The 16,997-nt window shown below is 38.2% G+C and overlaps 1 protein-coding gene and 1 long non-coding RNA gene across 4 annotated transcripts; both read right to left on the reverse strand.

Moving 5' to 3' along the window:
• Window positions 1-2,160: 2,160 nt before the first annotated feature.
• Window positions 2,161-5,875, reverse strand: LOC143891662 (uncharacterized). The gene is made up of 2 exons (XR_013255422.1): window positions 5,601-5,875; window positions 2,161-2,577 (listed from the first exon to the last, which is right to left on the reverse strand). It is a non-coding gene; the product is annotated as an uncharacterized LOC143891662 (long non-coding RNA).
• A 2,635-nt stretch (window positions 5,876-8,510) lies between these two features.
• On the reverse strand, window positions 8,511-13,978 carry WNK1 (with no lysine (K) kinase 1). 3 transcript variants are annotated; one of them, XR_013255695.1, is made up of 8 exons: window positions 13,278-13,731; window positions 13,128-13,165; window positions 12,794-13,021; window positions 12,360-12,580; window positions 11,557-11,714; window positions 11,011-11,449; window positions 9,120-10,631; window positions 8,511-9,036 (listed from the first exon to the last, which is right to left on the reverse strand). XR_013255695.1 is itself a non-coding variant. In XM_077398008.1 (7 exons), the coding sequence occupies exons 3-7, from the start codon at window positions 12,877-12,879 to the stop codon at window positions 9,553-9,555; spliced, it is 1,983 nt and encodes a 660-aa protein (XP_077254123.1). In that variant the 5' UTR covers window positions 12,880-13,021; window positions 13,128-13,165; window positions 13,815-13,978; the 3' UTR covers window positions 8,511-9,552. The 3 variants fall into 3 exon arrangements, 2 of the variants coding, with proteins under 2 accessions (XP_077254123.1, XP_077254122.1); XM_077398008.1 differs by lacking the exon at window positions 13,278-13,731 and adding an exon at window positions 13,815-13,978 and having other exon boundaries at window positions 8,511-10,631; XM_077398007.1 differs by having other exon boundaries at window positions 8,511-10,631.
• Between the last annotated feature and the right edge of the window lie 3,019 nt (window positions 13,979-16,997).

A 16,997-nucleotide genomic window follows, 5' to 3' on the forward strand; every position in this document is an offset into this window, starting at 1 on the left:
GGGTTAAGAGAGAAATAGTAGTTTCCAATGTGAGAGCTTTCATTTTTGGCTTGTTTCCAATTTTCCCCTCTTGCTTTCTTTCTTTCTTGTTTCCAAATTGGATTTGATTCCAATCTTAATTTCTTGTCATTCAAGATATGCTATTATCATTCCACATTGCTTCTTTGGAAGAAAACCTTTTTAAGCAATCATTCCTCTTTTCCTTCTTTCCTTCTTTACTTTTTTTATTCTTTTTATTTTTCTTTTAACAAATATGATGTCACCATTGTGACATCATCAAGGTTGGGTGCTCAACTCATGTGGGTCAGCCATGTGGGGCGCCCACCATGGTGGTCGACCCATATGGGTGAACCCGCATGAGCTCCATCTTTGTTGGCTTTAGCCCAATGGGCCATTTCACACGGGTTTCGGGTTTTTCCGTAAAAATTCAATAAAATCTTTCTAAATTCAACATTCTATATATGGACCCAACCCATTTGACATTTATGGTGCATCCCTCACACATGATCGGACCATCTTTTTTGGAAAACAACTTTTCGGACCAAAATGCCCCTATTTGACTATTAGACATCCAAATGCGACCAAAATACTCTCAGATTGATTCACCTCTAAAGGGAAAAATTAAAAACGGAAGTCCTTCTGGTCAAACTTCAAAAATAGAAACTTTTAAAATTGGGTCCTTTCGGTGAGTAATATTAAACAGGATCATTTGGTATCCCCTGAAAATACCCAAAATGCCCTCAACACTTAGAATTTCCAAATTAAGCGAAACCCCTGAGAAATTCTAAATTTAGCAGGTTTTCCAAAATTCAGAAAATCATTCATAATCTCTCAGACATATTTCGGGGATCAAAAGAATTACACAAGAAAAGACAAAATTACCCCGAGGTGCTAGAATTTGGCAAGACTAGGGAAAACCCTGAGAAATTTAAAAAATAGCAGATTTTTGAAAATTTATGAACGGACTCAAGATTTCTTAGACACAATCTTAGGGACCTATATGATATTTTGGAAATATCTAAAATACCCCCGAAGTGCAAGACTAAGAGAAAATCTTGAGAGATCTAAATTTAGCAGGTTTCCCAAATCTTACGAAATTACTGCTAATCCATCAGCCGTACCCTCAATATGGTTTTGGATATATGAGAAATGATTAAAATATTCATAAGATGATGAAAATGTGGAACCCCATGAGTTTCTAAAAATAGCAGCTTTTTCCAAAATTTGTGAAATCACTCAAGATTTCTCAAATATAACTCGGGGGTCAAACGAGACACATCGGGAATGACCAAAATACCCCTGCAGTGCAAAATAGGCAAAAATGTTGGAAACCCTGAAAGTTCTAAAAATAGCAGGTTTTTTCATTTGCTTGGAAACTTGAACTTTCATCTTCCAAAGGCCAAAGGAACCCCCTAGAGACCTTTAGGATCGCGAATCAACTTCAAAACTCGCATAATGAAATGAAATCTACCCTAAAATGCATGGATGCCTAATCTAATGCTAAATACGGATTCAAGACTCGATGATACTACCGAATCTTTTGCTTTTTAAAGCGTAGCAAAATGGGGGTGTCTACATATCTATTCCTCCATTAAAGATTGATTAGGTACTTGATGGACCAAGAAACATTGATCTTGCCTTCAATGAGCTCAGCTAGCACCTTGCTATCTGTTTCTATGATGATGTTCTTCAATTCCATTGTTGAGCAGAGGCGGAGGCCATCTAATAAAGCTCTTTATTCTGCAACCAGTTCCGAGAGAGCAACTCTGTGGTCGACGCTTTGGCAAACTCAGGATGCTCCTCAAAGGAAATTTGTTTCTTCCAAGGTTGGGTAGAATTGCCTCCCCAAGCTAGAGGGGCCGATAGATGTGATTCATTAGGGTTTCTGAACCTTCACTCTAAGTCCAGAATCTATTAAGGGCCATTGCTTTTGGGAAATGATTTCAGCACAACTATGTTTTGATACATGCGCTCATGTATCTTGTCATTTAGCATTCCCTTCATTTTTTTTATTTCTATTCTTTTTCTCTTCAAGGACCGTGGTGCACCCCTGTTTTATTCCTAGAGGCAAAGAGTATATCCTTCTCTTGTCAGCTATTTACACTTGTATAATTTGAGGTAGATATGTTAAAAAAACAAAAAATATGGTTTAGGGACGAGTTCAACTATGATGCATCATCGCGGTGATGGTTTTTTTTTTTTTAATGGATAAGCTGGGGTTAGGCAAGACCCCGACCAGAAATCATACAAGAGGATAAAAAGATATACATGAGGATTGAAAGCAAACCCTATCACAAAGAGGATAGGGGAAACAAAGCAACAAGCTAAAAATGAAAAGTAAGATCACCATTGCAAAAACATACAGCAAAACCCACAAGCCGCTCGCTAGGCTCCGGCAATGAAAGGCACCACAGTTACCTCATAACCAAGAGTGTCTATCATCCTCTGACTAAACTTCTTAGGTCTCTGGCTCTTCTGCAAGTTTCAGTGGTTCTTTCTACTTACCTCCTGACACTCTTCATCATCATCGCGGTTATGGTGATGACACCAATCTTTTCTTTTGAGGTACGTGATGACCTGCAAACAACACACAAACTATTAGATTGGAGAAGAGAGCAGTCAAATTGTTACAAGACAAATTCTACTGTAAGATGGCTCCGCTCTCCTGAAAAAGTGAGCTGTGAAATGACATTATACCAAATTGCCAAGACATTCCCCTATGTTATTTTATAAAGAGAATCACACAACCTACATTTTGGCGGAGCAAATAATAATGGAGTAAGTTTGAATTTTGTTAGATGGGTACACCATGTCTCCATATTTCTAAATGAAAAATAATATGGGACTCGTAAATAAGACTGAGGGAGAAACCAACAATCAGCATTCACCACGTAATTAGTCAGGCGTACCGTTTTTCATGACTTGGCATACGGTTTTCCCTATCAAGTCATGAATGCTACGAGTGATGAATGCTGCTAGGGACTCTATGAGCACATTTGGCTACCAAAAATTCTTTTTCATGATAAAATGTTGTCTCCAAGTACTGAGAGAGGCGTAGGGTGGGTGAAGTGGCTAAAAATCAGGAAACAAAAATCTCCAAGTGGTGAGAACTGGCTAAAGTGGTGAAAGTGGCTAAAAATCAGGAATAAAAAAACTCTACTCAAAATATGACCAAATTTTTCCTGATTTTTATCCACTTCTGACCCTCATCTTAATCGTGCCCTCTTAAATCTCTCTCCTTCTCCTGTCCGCCCTACCTCTCTCTCACCACTTGGAGACACCTATTTATCATGAAAAAAATCCGCCAGACATGGCTTAAATGAGAGAATCAGCGGATAGTTTCCCATACCAACGTAGGTGGGCCAGTACTGTGGGGGTTCCTAACTCAGTCCTACTCTCAGGTTTCGTAGCATGACTCCTAAATCCATACTAACCCACTTCTTTAAATTCGAAACAGTCACAGTTTTTCAGACTTCTTAATTGTTCTTCCATGCGTAATTAGTTCTCTCTCTCTCTCTCTCTCTCTCTCTCTTAACTCAACTCAACTAAGCCTTTGTCCCAAAGCTAGTTTGGGTCAGCATACGGTTTTCCCTAACAAGTCATGAATGCTACAAGTGATGAATGTTGTTAGGGACTCTATGAGCACATTTGGCTACCAAGAATTCTTTCTCATGAAAAACTGTTGTCTCCAAGTGCTTAGAGAGGGGTAGGGTGGGTGAAGTGGCTAAAAATCAGGAAACAAAAATCTCCAAGTGGTGGGAAGTGGCTAAAAATCAGGAATAAAAAAACTCTACTCAAAATATGACAAGAAATTTCCTGATTTTTATCCACTTCTGACCCTCATCTCAATCGTGCCCTGTTAAATCTCTCTCTCTCTCTCTCTCTCTCTCTCTCTCTCTCTCTCTCTCTCTCTCTCTCTCACCACTTGGAGACACCTATTTATCATGAAAAAAATTCATGGCCGCCAGACATGGCCTAAATGAGAGAATCGGTGGATAGTTTCCCATAGTAAGGTAGGCGGGCCACCACTGTTGAGGTTCCTAACTCGGTCCTAGTCTTAAGTTTTGTAGCATGACTCCTAAATCCATACTAACCTACTTCTTTAGATTCGTAACAATCACACTTTGTCGGCTCCCCCCCACCCCCAACACACGCACCAACCACATGTAACCCCTCTTTTTAGGGTTGGCCTACACGTGGCACATGTGGCTCCTCTTTTGCGTTGGCCATTACATGTGGATTTTTAATATCAAGGAGTTTTGATCCTAGGCATTTTGCTATGATACCATGTGAAACGACCAATTACTCCAAAAGCTTAAGCTGTTGGAGGAGGCATTATTTAATCTTTTTTATATTTTAACACGTGATTCAATTTTTACTTAGAGGGACTTCATATCACTCTAAATTAACAGCAATCATATTATTTTTCTCCAAATTGTGGAAAGAAAATAAAAATAAAAAAGGAGATGATAAATTCACACCCCCTGTAGGATTATTAGTTCCCATGTAACGTGAATTGACATCAAAAAGTGTCGAAAAGGAGGATAATGTGATTAGACTTTAACGTTTTTTGACGTCAATTCATGTTACACGGGTGCGAATAATCCTACGTGTAGCCCCTCTTTTTAGGGTTGGCCTACACGTGGCACATGTGGCTCCTCTTTTGCGTTGGCCATTACATGTGGATTTTTAATATCAAGGAGTTTTGAACCCAGGCATTTTGCTATGATACCATGTGAAACGACCAATTACTCCAAAAGCTTAAGCTGTTGGAGGAGGCGTTATTTAGTCTTTTTATATTTTAACACGTGGTTCAATTTTTACTTAGAGGGACTTCATATCACTCTAAATTAATAGCAATCATATTATTTTTCTCTAAATTGTGGAAAGAAAAAAAGAAAAAGAAAAAAGGAGATGATAAATTCACACCCCCTTAGGATTATTAGTACCCATGTAACGTGAATCGACGTTAAAAAGTGTCGAAAAGGAGGATAATGTGAATAGACTTAACGTTTTTTTACGTCAATTCACATTACACGGGTGCGAATAATCCTACGTGTAGCCCCTCTTTTTAGGGTTAGCCTACACGTGGCATATGTGGCTCCTCTTTTGCATTGGCCATTACATGTGGATTTTTAATATCAAGGAGTTTTGAACCTAGGCATTTTGCTATGATACCATGTGAAACGACCAATTACTCCAAAAGCTTAAGCTGTTGGAGGAGGCGTTATTTAATTTTTTTTATATTTTAACACGTGATTCAATTTTTACTTAGAGGGACTTCATATCACTCTAAATTAACAGCAAGCATATTATTTTTCTCCAAATTGTGGGAAAAAAAAGGAGATGATAAATTCACACCCCCTTAGGATTATTAGTACCCATGTAACGTGAATTGACATCAAAAAGTGTCGAAAAGGAGGATAATGTGAATAGACTTTAATGTTTTTTGACGTCAATTCACATTACACGGTTGCGAATAATCCTACAGGGCGTGCGAATTTATCATCTCCTCAAAAAAATTGTCAACAATGTTTTTCTTGCAACCCAAACAGGGCCTTAGTAATTTTTCATATTAGGCAGCATGACAATTGAGTTACCTCCTCCTTTTTTCTTTACGGTCGTGCCACCAAGGCAGTAGCCCACACAGTCGAAGAGACATTTTAATGGGTAATGTTTCCATACAAGAGGGCATGTGTAATACAAACAATCAGTATAGCATATTCCCTGTGTTTGTGCTTTGCTCCAACCTATCATCAACAACATGCATATCAAAAATATCCCCAAACTCCTCCTTTCCATCTTTCTTTTTATCTCCTTATCGGTTTAGACAGACCGAAACCTTTATGAGAGAGAATGGAACCCTCTCTCTATGTGGTTGAGAGGGCAAGGATAAATTGGTATTTGTAGCCCTTAAGTGTAATTTTCACGTATAGTTTGACTTCGTGGTGTTTGTTATAAACTTGTGGGTAAGAGGAATTTTCTCTGAAAGCTTTGGACCCTCCTTGTCTAAAACCACACTTCAACCAATCATGAAATAGAAAATAACCTATTCAACAGGGAAGAGGCCAACAGAACAGAATAGACCTTGCAAAAAATTAGAGGATTGGAATCGTCTAATGGACTAGGATTTTGAGTGTCTTGGATCATGAAACAATGGCCCCCACTTGTGTTGTTTCATCCATCATGTGAGGATATCATTTCCCACCTTCATACTCCCTTATTTATACCTTCTTATTAAAGCATTATTAAGAGAAAGAATATGGGAAACCTCAAGGGGAATGCGATTTGTACCCATAATTAAAATGAGTCATCCGAGTTAGTGCCTACTCTCTAATGATAATAATCAGGAAAACACTTTGAAAACGGGATTCCGTTTTGGAAATTAAAAACGGGCATGATGTGGCCGTTGATTTGACTTTTTCAAGATGTATTTATTGCTTTTATGGGGATTTGAGCTCCCTTCCTTTGTCATTTACTGGACGTGGCTCCAATAAATGATGACCGTTTTTTGTTTCCCCAAAGCATAATCCCATTTTTCTAGCAGTAGTACTCTAGTTTTCAAATACAAAATGTCATTTGATAAGGACACACGTAAGAGTTGAAAAAGATCAACTAAGTAATGTACTCGTTAGAAATGTAGCAGGAGGCTATTTTTAGTATATTGATCATATAAGAGGATGTGAGAAAACACCTATCAAAATCCAATTTTTGAGGTCAATGAACTAGTACTTTGGCAATGTAAGAAGTTGAACTTTCTAATCCTTAACAGACTTATAGAGAAGGTCGGAGCATTAAAAGTTCATAAAGTGCTCCTGATAAGTTTGTCTATGCAAAGAGGACTAGTATAGTTCTAAAGTAATTACGAAGTAAACGCATGACCAAAGTAAATAGAATGTGAAGCCATCAACGAAAGCAATGCCTACAATATATTGTGATTGTTGCCTTCCCACAGAGAATTCCAAAGGTAATTAAGATCAAGGCCAAACATCTCATTATTATTTGAAATAGTAGATTCAGTCATATATGATGTAGGGAAATGTTATCCACACTACTGTATTTTGAAGAGGGCACTCCTCACTTTATTAAAAGTACGATATGGCCTGCACCATAGGATGATCCAAACCGTCCATTAGATGGGCCAAAATCATTTCCATAGGTTGATCCTAACCCTTCGATCTATAGAAGGTTAGGATCAACCCTCTAACATTCAGATCGGAGGGTTAGTATTAACCTATGGAAATGCTTTTTAGGGCACAACCTATTTAGGCTGTGGCCCATCTAACGGACGATTTGGATCACCCTATGGTGTGGGCCATACTATACTTTTAATAAAGTGAGGAGTGCCCTCATCAAAATACGGCAGTGCGGATAACATTTCCCATGATATATTGACTTCAACATTCTAGTATTATTCTCACTACTTAAAAAATAGTTAAGGGTTGTTGTTGGATCTATTTTTAAAATATAAAAATAAAATGATTTGATAATTCAAAATGCATTTATTTTCTGAAAGCATTTTTTGATTACTCGAAAACACTCATTTTATGAATGTATGATTTGATTATTCAAAAGATATTTATTTTGTGAAAGTGTGTATTCATTATTCAAAAGATACTCTTTTTTGGTAGGTCATCTGGGATTGAACCTCCTACTTCTTGGTTGAGTAACAAAGCCTTTATATCAATGAGCTAGAGGCTCAACTCGCAAACTATACTTATTTTGTGACTGGGCATTTTCATGTAAAATGTGTTTTCATGTCCTTTTCCTTCTAACAAATGGAAGCTTAGGGATCTCATTTTATTGAATGAAAAAAAATAAACCTTTCACATTAAAAAAACTCTTCCAAAAAATAAGTGTCTTTTAAATAATTAAAACACCCTTTCACAAAACAAGTGTCTTTTGAATTATTACAAAGACCCTTTTAAAGAACAAGTATCTTTTGAATAATCAAAACATCCTATTATTTTTATATTTTAAAAATTAAAATATTTCAAAAAATATCCCACAATTAAGAGGGCCTGATGGCATTTAATAAATTAGAAGATATTTCAAAATAAGTGTCTTTTGAATAATCAAAACATCCTATCATAATTTCATATTTTAAAAATTAAAATATTTTAAAAAGATCCAACAATTAAGAGGGATGGCAAGCATTTAATAGTTAGAAGATATTTTAATAACACTTTTCCCTTCTTAAGATAGAGCCTTAGGTAGATCTGTGGCTAAGATAGAGCCTTGGGGGGTCTCAGGTTGTTTAAAGGGCAGCAGCTGTTGGTGTTGGGGTTCCTCTAAGAAGATGCATGGGTAGTTTACACAATGAAGATAAGATATGTTCTGCAATATCTAATTTTACTTCCTGTAACTTGTTTTTTGGGTTGAATTTAACATAATGCACTTTTAAAAGTTAAAAGGAATCTGTGCCTAAATAACTTTTTGGCCTGCCATGTTTCAGTTTCTCAGGCCTCCTAAGAGACAAAAAACAGAAGTGCTTTGTATCATCATGACAGTGAGAGGAAAAAAAGAAACAAAAAGACTTCAATCATTCGAAGAGACATCCCTACCATCACCAACAGCTCCTTTTGTAATTCACTTTACATTAAAAAAAAACTATAATCATTTAATATAAATTGGCTTTCATAGTCATACCCTTTTTGTAAATGAAGCTTCATGTGTCACCCACTGAGTTTCCCCCTGCCTTTGAATGCATGGAATAATTTCAACAGCCATATGCCTCCTTTATACGTAAACCCAACCAACCCTTCAAACCATCATTGTTAGGAGTACAGCATTTGTTAGACAATGGCAGACTGAGATACAAAATCAGGTTTGAGACATTGATAAAACCCAAGTTTGTTTGGTACTTGGGTCGAAATTGGCCGAACTCGTTGAACCGCAACTGGTTGAACTGGGAAAGAATTCGAAATTGGCCACAATTTCAACGAGTTTGAAATTGGCTGAACTCTTCGAACCGCACATACACAGTAAGCCAAGGTGCTTGGAGGAGGCATCCGTGCAATCCAACAAACACAGCCCCTGACATGCCAACATGGGAGCACCGAAAAGTGTCTTTATGTATATATCATTATATGAAAAACACTTGTATAAGGTGGTCATACCTGCGCGGTCACAGCTAGGAAGCCATATGTTACATTCTCTGATGAATCTGGGAAAGAATTCATGTAGATCCTTGAGTCCCACAACATACATGCCACTGGAAAATCTTGTGATACACTTATGTTCTCAAGGGAACTCTGAAAGCTTTGGAATGGGAGACTAGACCCTGTTACATTCCTATGTGGGTAATTTAAGGTAAATGGGCAATATACACATGTCAAATCAATTCAACGAATTGATCACTTTGGACATCCCTAGAAGCCATAAAAGAATCACATCTTTCCTCATGTTTTCAGAGACCAATCACCTTATCATTCATTTCAGTTACCCTACTAACTATGGAGGCTGAGGCAGCTAATTTAAAAGAAATCCAAGAGAAGCAAATATATAACTTGTGTGAGGGTGATGGGAGAAATTTAAAGAGCCTTAACAGATCTAAACATCAACAGCATCAACTGGAAGGGATCTTGCCCGGCGAAGAGAATGTGGAACCAGGGCTTCTGTATAGAAACTCTTGGCAGTGAACATGTGCTCTGGACTGCAATCGCGGATCACCTCACAATGTCGGGCCCTTTGGGTCTCCGAATCGGGGCAGCTATTCCGATAAAACTCTCTAGTAATATTAGCAGGATAGTTCTTGTTTGTGTGATCAAAGTTTCTGCTATCATGGGGAAAATAAGGGTAAGAATGCTTTCCCGACAGGCACAGAGATTTCTGAGTTCCTCCAAACTGTTGATTTCTGAGCTCTCTCAACTGCATCAGATAGTTAGCATTGAGCCATCTCAATTCCCGTCTGATCTCATTTCCACAATCACTACATAAAGGGTAAGTAGATGAAGGAACAGTTTTGGCCGAGCAGTCACCCGATTCGGTGGTTCCCAAACATTCATTGTCAATGGAACTACAAATACCTTTTTGCACAGATTTTCTTGCATTGGATTCTATGCGATCATTCAGATGTAGTACAGTCTCATCCTTGGCGGAGGTTGACTCAGTCGGTCGTTCATTTTCTTCATTAGAATGTGTCTGTTCCGATCCTTCTGAGCTCAAATCAGGGCCTTCTTGTTGAGCCCAAACATCTGTAAACCGTAGGTCGTCTGACTGGGTTGAGACCAAAGGGGAACCCTCAGTCACACAGTGTTCAGAACCTTCGACTTGGTATGTGACCTCTTCAAATCGACCATGCATAGAGCACCCAAGGCGACAACAGTGAATAGCTTGCGGATTCTTGCCGCTTTGATTGTTGGAAGAGAGATAGTCGAAAAGGGAACCATTTGAGGAACCATTAGAGGCACAATGGTGACAGAAACTCGAAGTAGAGAATCTAGGGATTTCTTCAATGCCTGGCCCTGGTTTCCATTCCGGTACTAGGGAGGATATTTCTCCATCAATAATCTCAGCTATTTTAGTCACGTCTTGATCGGTTATATCCAGTTCTGCAACCATTTCAGTGGCAACACTCAATGCGGTATCAATTTCGATATCAAATGGGAAGTATATGTTTCGTATGCGACCTGCAGAACAAATTGCAATAGTGAATGTTTGTAAGTATAAATGATTAAATACCACCAACTCTAACAGCTTAAGCTTTTGGATTAATTGGTTGTGTCGCATGGTATCAGAGCTATTGCCTCACGGCAGGTCCTGGGTTCAAAACCCAACAACTCCTTGATATTAGAAATCCATGTGTACGGCCAACCCAAAAAAGAGGTGTCACACGTGAAGGGGATGTTGAAGTATAAGATACCACCAACTCTAACAGCTTAAGCTTTTGGAGTAATTGGTTGTTTCACAGTGAATTCCTTTCATATCAGATAATTCAACATTGAAAACTAGAAAACCCCAATGCATGGTACAATTGTGAACATTGGAAGAAGAGTTCAGATCACTGACCTTCCTTATCTGCAATCCTGAGCCTCAGAAAGATGCCCTCATCATCTCTCCTCTTTCCCTTGATTGAGATGTCCAAATGTGCAGAAGGCTCATCCTCCTCTTTAGCAAAGAAATCAACACAATGGGGTTCAATTCCGACAAGGTCGTATCCCCAACCATTCTCATTTTCATGGAAGGAATTATTGGTGTACCCATTGATTAGGGAGTTGCTACTGAGATGCGGGTTGAATAGAGGTTGCCTCAGAAGGGGGATAATTTCATCAATCTCTGTCTGATACTCATCTATCATTGAATTGGAACTGTAATCATCGATTTGTAAAAAAGGATCCTTCAAGAGCTCCCTAGCAGGAAGCCTCCGGGACACAGTTGCCAAGCATTTCTCCACAAACTGTCTCACTTCTGGATCCTGGACTTTGAAGAGAGCTTCTGGCTTTTTTCCCTGTGGAAAACACCCATAAACAACGCCTAAGTCGAAATAAGATGCAAGTAGAGAGAGACAGAAAGGGAACTAAAAGCCAGTGTGAGATGGCAAGATGGGGTTCATACAGAGATGACTTTTTTGTAGATCTGAGCAGGATGGGTGCATTCACTGTATGGATATTCAAAGGTGACCATTTCCAAGATGCACATCCCGAACGAGTAGATGTCCACCAGTTCATTATATTCCTCTTCGTAGACCTCTGGGGCCATGAATTCTGGTGTGCCTGTGAGAGATAAAACTACATAAACACTGACCAGAGCATTTTATAAACTTTCCAAGCAAATGGCTCTTACTGGATAAGTTTGATCATTCACTAAGAACAGATTAGATTGTCTCAAAACCATGGTTTTAAATTTTGATTTCGGCTGCTAACGAAATGAACACCATTTGGATTCGGAAAATACAAGATTTTGCCCGGAATTTTGGGATGTCATTAATGTTTCCATTGAGAGATGCCAAACATGAAGCTTTTTAGATAAAAATACAAAGACATTTCAACAGAAATCCTGACAAAAATCAACTCCACTCAAAAAAGAGAAGAACCACGATATTTTTTTCTTTTGAATAGTGAAGAACCACGAGATTGCTTTAAGATATTTCTAGAAAGGGGGCAAAAAATTCAAAAAAAAAAAGAAAACCATTTCAGACATGATTTCGTACGGGAATGTTTCAGTGATTTATAACATTTCGTCCAACATTTCATACCGAAACCAAAACAAAAGAAGAAGAAAGAAAAATCAGAATACAGATATGGGTTATTCTAACCATAAAAATCGTATTCATCATTTAACACATCAAACAATACTATCAATGATCTGATAAGATTTAGATAGGCAAAATCCATTAAAAAAAGATAGGATGTACTCACCAACACAGTGAGCAGCATGGGATTTTCGGAGGATCGCCGCGAGGCCAAGGTCGCCGATCTTGACCTCCCCCTGGTTCCCATTGACAAAGATGTTGTCACATTTGAGATCTCTATGGATCACAGGAGGATCATGGCTATGGAGATAAAGAAGGCCCATCAAGATCTGCCTACACCAATGCTTCACTGCTCTTATGTTAACCCTCTTGTGCTTTTGTCTATACCTATAACAAAACCAAACAACAAATCAAACCCAAAACTTCTCAAGCCTCAAAATCCACCATAACTCCAAATAAGCCCAAAGATCATACTCAACTCAACTCAACTCAACAAAGCCTTTGTCCCAAACTAGTTGGGGTCGGCTAAATGAATCCTTTAGAAAAATTTCATGAAGCCCAAAGATCATAATATCATGTAAAAACCCACATCAGACTTACTGTCTAAGAGTCCCTGAGGTGAACATCTCGGTGACAAAATTAATGTTTCTGTTGGAAGTATCAACCCATGATGTATAGAACTTCATGATGTTCTTATGTTTGAGGGTTTTGAGGAGATGGATTTCAGAGTAGAGCCTCTCAAGATCTTCAGGACTCCTCAAAAAGTCATAGAGCTTAACCTGGTTCCAAGCCACTTCAATCCCTTCAAATTCATCAAAAGCTCTATAACTGCATTAAAACCCACCAATAAAATGCCAAAAAAAAAAACATCAAAGAATCAGAGAAAAAAAAACCCACAAAAACCCAGTAGGCTAATTTGAGAATAAGATCATACACTGTCTTGGAAGCTCCTTTGCCAAGCACTTCATTGTACTGCAGACAGAGAGAAACAAATTCAACCCAAAAATCAAAATTTGTAGCAAAAAAGAATCGAGTGACAGTAACTAAAATTACAAAGAGATGGTAAAATTACTAAAATTAATACCCTGCCATATCTTCCAGTAGGATCAACTTCAATAAACTCAGAATAAACTGATTCAGGAGGTTTAAGACCTAGCATTCTAATTTTAATTTCTTAGACTTTCTCCCTCAGAGAACCATGAATGTTAAAAGGAGAAGATCAAAAATTTTGTTGGTTTTTTCTTTCAGATTTAGAAAGAGGTAAAAAAGATAAAGCAGAGGAGATTAATTTGAAGAAGAGGGATTGAGAGAGAGGTGAGATGAGGAAGGGAAATATTAAAAAAATGCCTTGATGAGTTCATCCAAGGACACGCTATTTTTCCAACTCATATACAATTCAACTGCTTGTGATGGGTACAGACATCTCCACCCCACGACAAATTTGGACACAAACGAGACTCCTCTTCCTCATTTCCACCTTCATCACTCTCTCCACCCTCCCTGTAAAAACATAATCTCTCTCCCCCTCTCTTGCCTGCAACAACTATTCACAGTATATACAGTATTTACTATTCACGGTGTTCACGTGAGACTAGATGTGGGGCCTATCATATCAGATTACCTTTTTTCTATGATCTTATTTTGATAACAGCACTCCTTGCTTTGTTGAATATACAGTTTCAAAACTCCCCTGTGGACTCTGACCCCCTTATATTTTCGCATGTACTTATATAATTTCGTATGTTCTTATTTAATTCTGCCTTTTGCCCTCCAAAGTCAATTAAAACTCCTGTGCCCACTCGACTAATAATTTTCCCTGTATCAAAACGGGCCCCTAAGGGCATGTTTGGCTACCATGAATTTTTTTTCCCCTAAAATATTAGCTTACCTTTATGGTGAGAGAGGTTAGGAGACGGACAGATATGACAGGGACTGTGGATGGAGAGGGTGAGAAAAGCCTGAAAAACCGGCAAACAAAAAACTCTCCCAAAAATATGATAGACTTTTTCCTTACTTTTTTTTTCTTTTTTTTGGCTCTTCACCCTCTACTCATTGTGCCCTCTCAACTCTCTCCTACTCCCACCCAAACTACTCTAGTCTAACCACACGGAGAAACTATCATGAAAAACTTTTCATGGTTGCCAGACATGGCCTAAGAAGCGACAAGAAATTTGGAATTTTCATGTGACTCGTGACTTTGTTGCTCCTCCTAACAGTGTTAATATCACTCGCATAAGATCGACGAAACTTTGTCACATGTTCACAAAAGTTGAATGAGGATCAAAAAAAAAAAATAACCTCACCAAAAATCAACCTTTCACTCTTTTGTTAATGCCTGAGATTAAAAAACATGTTTTTTAGTGAGAGATTAATCCCAGCCCTTCACAAAAGACTGAAAGGCAAATGAGATTAGATTAGAAATCAGAATATAGGCTACTGATATTTGCACTACCGTGTTTTGATAATGAGACAAAATCACTTGTAATCCTTGTTAAGCATCCATGGCTGAATGGTTAAAGCGCCCAACTCATAATTTGCAAATTCGTAGGTTCAATTCCTGCTGGATGCACACCAATGGGAACGTCCAATAAGTCTATTGGAATTGGCTCTGTATCAATGAAATCTCATCATCCATACGTAACGAATTGGTATGGTCTATTCATACCATAACATATATGAAGAGTAAGAACTAGAATTCTTATCGATACTGGAACTCATAGGGAAGAAAATGGATTTATGGATGGAATCAAATATGCAGTCTTTACAGAAAAAAGTATTCGGTTATTGAGGAACAATCAATATACTTCTAATGTCGAATCAGGATCAACTAGGATAGAAATAAAGACTAGAGTGAAAATGACCAACAATTTGGTCATTTTCACAGCGTTCCATGCAGATACGAGTTTTCTTCTTTGTTTTCTTGCACAGGTGTCACTGTAGAAGATCCCATCTTTTTTTTCGAGATCGGATTTCTATTTTGCTAACGGGTTTCACTAATAAATGACAAGGTAGGTCCTACCATCTCCACCCAAACCCGCGCATAGGATGGGTCCCACCATTTTATATCTCATGTTTTGATAGGGTGGGGCCCACCTTATCAAAAAAGGCCATTGTAAAAAAATAGGCAGAAAGTCAAAGAACGGCTGCCAGGAAGGTGACTGGCCCTCCAGGAAAAAAAGCTCGCCGCCACCATTGTATAACCATTCATCAACAGATGCCGCTTTCCATATTGGGTAAAAGTGCAAACCGATGGCTGCAGAAGTAGGAATAATGGCACCAGAGATAATATTGTTTCCATAAAATGAGCAGGATACTCACATGGCTTACTTGGTGAACCAAGTGAAAGAAGGAATTATACGTAGGTACTGGCTAGAGGACGGGTTACTCTACGAACATAAACAGTTTTTAACGTAGATTCAGAAGCAAAAGAGTCTTGAACCAAGAAAATGAAAATTGGACAAAAGGAAAGAGTTTCTACTCTATAGAGTAGATAATATATCAACTCCGTCCGCCCAAAATACAGTGGGCTCACAGTTTTTGGATGATGCAAACCATTCATTTGATGGGCAGACATTGATAGGGTGTGCCCAAAAAATCAGCTCCATAGGATCCTTCCAACACTTCGATTTGTGGAGGTTAAAAATGGACAGATTTGTGGAGGTTTATACCCACCCATTTTAACCTCCGCAGATCGAAGGGTTGGGATGACCCTATGGAGCTGATTTTTTTGTCACACTCTATCTCCATTAGGCCCATCAAATAAATGGTTTGCATCACCTAAAAAATGTGGGCCCCCATTGTGTTTGGGGCCAACGGAGTAGATAACATATATACTCTATAGAGTACACGCTCTTTTCTCAACAACAAAAAGGAAAAAAACTAGCAGAAAGAGATGATATCCGCATGGAAAGGAAGACATGACATCCACTGTAAGGTGTGGTGGGTGTTCAAGTTGCTTGTGACTCTAACCGGAGTCCGTTTGACGTTGATTGGTATTTTAGCGCGGAGCACGCATGTGAGTGGTGGAACGTTACGTCTCAGTTGCACCACCTAAGCATGCCATATGGGACCATGCAAAAGTACGTTCCAGGTCATGGTCATAAATCATGGCAGCCAAAACAGGTAAGCAACACCCCATGTTTCTCTTCCCGCTTTAAAGGCAACTATGAATAATTTTATGAGAGACTTTTTTCGTGGGCTTGCCTTTTTCAAGCATTTCTTTTAGATTGCTAAGACCAAAATGCCTTCACCAATTTTTTATTTTACTTTTTTTTTTCTTGGGTGATGTCAACCAATAACAAAATAATGTTGGCGGTTTTCCAAGTTTGCATTTGAGAATAATTCAGCTAGGCAAATGTTAGAAAATTTTGGAAAAAATGCATGAGTTTTTCTACTTAGACTTAAATCAAGATTAAAAAGCATAGTTTTTCTACCACAGGTTAAATTTATTGATTGAGTGCTCGGAGTTGAATGAAAATTTCTCATTTAACCATGCAAGACTACAGAATTATTGCTTAAATATGTCCAAATCATGCATAATCATATGTTACAATGAATTAAGGCCCAGGTACTTTAAGATTATGACAACTGATTGTGAGTCCATTACCGATTATTCTGACAACCAATCATTTAAAATTCCTTATATTTTAATTTTGAGTCCAATAATCGGTAATGGAGTCACAATCACTTGTCAGAATCTTAAACGACCGGGGCCTAAGGAAATGTGATTACGTAGACAGATACTTGTCTTTCATCTTTAAGTTAGGATTTCATTAATCAAAGGTGGGTTGCACAACACATATGA

The sequence above is a fragment of the Tasmannia lanceolata genome, unplaced genomic scaffold (genome assembly GCF_043159265.1).
Source record: "Tasmannia lanceolata isolate RefF3 unplaced genomic scaffold, GAP_Taslan_0.1 ptg000015l, whole genome shotgun sequence".
Lineage (NCBI taxonomy): Eukaryota > Viridiplantae > Streptophyta > Magnoliopsida > Canellales > Winteraceae > Tasmannia > Tasmannia lanceolata.